We start from the raw sequence: 3092 nt of genomic DNA, 5'->3' as shown, positions 1-3092 counted from the left end.
GCATTGTAAATTCTCAGCAGATTCTTACTGAATAAATAAATGAGCATAAGTCTCTCTCTCTTTTTTTCCCTTTTTGGTCAAAATGATTTGTGTGAATTCCAAGAACGCAGCAAGTCATTGTTTTGGTTGAGAGTCAATATTATGTTGGGCCCTGAGGAAAGAAAAGAACTCCTAAATATTTACATTAGTAGGACTTCAGTGGGGAGGGATAAACACCAGACACTGACATTTATTTCATCATTAGATCAGCTTTTGCCAAATATTGGCCCAAGTTTTATTTTCTTCATTATCTAAAATCCTGTGAGAGCTCTCTCAAAGTCAGTTCTTGCTTGAAGGATGCAGGGAGGACAAAAAGAATCACCTTTGAAGTCCACATTCAGAATTTCCGTAACCCCAGATGATGAGCATCAAAAAGGTTCAGAAGCAAGATTGTCTGCACACTCGGCAAGCCCTCGATCTTCATGAGAATTCTGAACTCAGTGTGATGGCTCTGTCCCTTGAGGAGCTTTGCAGGCTAATTCTGGAATGGCTTGATTCATGATTCTTACCAATTGATAGTGATCTGGCATTTTAAAATAATGGGACAGTTCCTTCGGAATAGGAGAAGGTGAAAACCAGGGCATGTTGCTTGGCAGAAGCAGAGAGGAAGAAGAGACTTGGCGGGCAACAGCTTGTAGGAGTTTTAGCAGTTCTTGCTCTTCACAGCTCACTGTCTTGCATCCAACGCTATTGGGTTCACATGCACATCCAAATAGCCGGGGAGAAAGATAGAGTTGATATGAGAACTCCAAGGGGCTGTGGACTTGGAGATAAGATTCCAGAATATACACGAACCTAGAAGCATGTTACATTGTTGTAGAATTTAGAGAAAAATAATTCTAAGTGTGTGAGTCAGATCAAATGTTAGATACAGTTGTGTCCTTTGCAGTAATATCATGACTTTAGCAATGACATTCTCATTCAACCAACAAGGAGACTAAGGTTGAGAAAGATGAATTAACTTGGCCAAGGTCTCAAGAGATGGGAACCACGGTCTGATTTCAAAGGTCATGTCCTCAGCGCTATACCGCTAGGATTTCTCCTCACTCTTTAGGGAGGCCGATGACTGTTTCCAGTTCTGAACTTGTAAGAAGTTAGGAATTGCCTATGAAGCTGCATTCTAGCTCTGGTTTTGCCTCTTTACTATGAAATCATGAGCTAATCACTTTACCTCTTTGATCCTCATATTCTTCTCCCAAAAAGCGGGATGAACAAATATGTACTTGCAAGGATCTCTGCAAGATCCAATGAAAAAAAGTTTGTAAAGATTGTGAAGTGAGGACTTCCCCCGTGGCTCAGTGGTGAAGACTCTGCCTGCCAACGCAGGAGACCTGAGTTTGGTCCCTGATCTGGGAAGGTCCCACATGCTGCAGAGCATCTCAGCCCGTGGCCACGACTATTGAGCCTGCGCTCTTTAGAGCCTGGGAGCAGCAATTACTGAGCCCACGGGCCCCAGCCTCTGAGCCCGCGCGCCCTGGAGCTGGTGCTCACAGCAAGGGAAGGCGCTGCGATGAGAAGTCCGTGTGCTGCAACTAGACAGCAGCTCGGGCTCGCCCGCCAGAGAGCCCGCGCACAGCAACGAAGACCCAGCACGGTCAAAAATAAATAAAATTCAAAACCTGCAAAGTGATTTGCTGCAAGTGATCAGATCCAGCCACGTTCATCTTAATTATCTTTAGTGAGGTTTTCTGTTTTGATTTCAGGGGGCAGCCGAGGACTCATGGCAGGGAACGGCACCGCGGTAACAGAATTCGTTCTGCTGGGGTTCCAGGTGTGGGCCGAGCTGCAGACGGGTCTCCTCTTTGTGTTTCTGCTCCTTTATCTCATCACCCTGGGAGGCAACCTGGGCGTGATGGCGCTGGTTCAGAGTGACCCTCGCCTCCAGACTCCCATGTACTTTTTCCTCAGCCACCTCTCCTTGCTGGACATTTGCTATGCCTCCGTCATTGTCCCCCAGCTGCTGGAGAGCTTGCGGAGCGATAAGGGGGCCATCACCTTTGAGCGCTGTGCCGCGCAGTTCTTCTTCTTCACCCTCTGTGCCAGTGCCGAGTGCTTCCTTTTGGCCGTGATGGCCTACGACCGCTACGTGGCCGTGTGCAAACCTCTCCTCTACGCCTCGGCCATGACGCCCCAGGCCCGCCTGGGGCTGGTGGCCGGGGCGTACGGCGGTGCCGCGGTCAACGCCATGGTCCGCACTGGCTGCACCTTCTCCATCTCCTTCTGTAAGTCGAACCACGTGGATTTCTTCTTCTGTGACCTCCCACCTCTGCTGAAGCTTGCCTGCAGTGAGACCAGGCCACGAGAACGGCTGATCTACCTTTTGGCTTTCTTGGTCATCGCAACCAGCGTTTCAGTGATTCTCGTATCCTACCTGTTCATCCTTCGGGCCATTCTGAAGATTCGTTCAGCTGGTGGCAAAGCCAAGACCTTCTCCACCTGCGCTTCTCACATAACCGCAGTGGCTCTCTTCTTTGGGACGCTCATATTCATATACCTGAAGGGTAACATGGGAAAATCTCTCTGGGAGGACAAGATTGTGTCAGTATTTTACACTGTGGTCATCCCGATGCTGAACCCACTGATCTACAGCCTGAGGAACAAGGAAGTGAAGGAGGCTCTGAAGAGAGCGCTCAGCAGGATGAAGGCTTCCCGAGTAGAGTAAGACTTGAGCTCCATTGATTCAGAAGCTCCTGCAAGTAATCCTTTGGGCTTTTAGCTTGTTTTTGTTATACAGAAATCAGACCTGATAATTACAAAGATATACGAAGGCAAAAAAGAAAAAATAAATGTAGATTTAGGTTCCAATAATTGCTTTATTAACTCTGTGACCTTCAGCCAGAAATTCTCTGCCTCAGTTATCACATCGGTAAAAATTACCTAGTCATGATTGAAGCCAGCCTTAAGAGAAACTGAATACTGAAGGACTTTATAAGTGAAATTTATTTTTCTGAACCATCCTGAATATTGCTCATTGTTTTCTCAGCTACATAATTTTTTTTTTCCCACTAAGCTAACATTTGTACCTTGAATACTTACAATGCAATAGCTTATTG

At 46.7% G+C, this 3092-nt stretch overlaps 1 protein-coding gene across 1 annotated transcript; it reads left to right on the top strand.

Annotated features, from left to right (window-relative positions):
- Positions 1–1759: 1759 nt before the first annotated feature.
- Positions 1760–2701, top strand: LOC136174601 (olfactory receptor 9I1-like). The gene has a single exon (XM_065944775.1). The coding sequence runs from the start codon at positions 1760–1762 to the stop codon at positions 2699–2701; it is 942 nt and encodes a 313-aa protein (XP_065800847.1).
- The last annotated feature ends 391 nt before the right edge of the window (positions 2702–3092 follow it).

The sequence above is a fragment of the Muntiacus reevesi genome, chromosome 9 (assembly GCF_963930625.1).
Source record: "Muntiacus reevesi chromosome 9, mMunRee1.1, whole genome shotgun sequence".
Classification (NCBI taxonomy): domain Eukaryota; kingdom Metazoa; phylum Chordata; class Mammalia; order Artiodactyla; family Cervidae; genus Muntiacus; species Muntiacus reevesi.
This window is presented reverse-complemented; position numbering and strand designations above follow the sequence as displayed.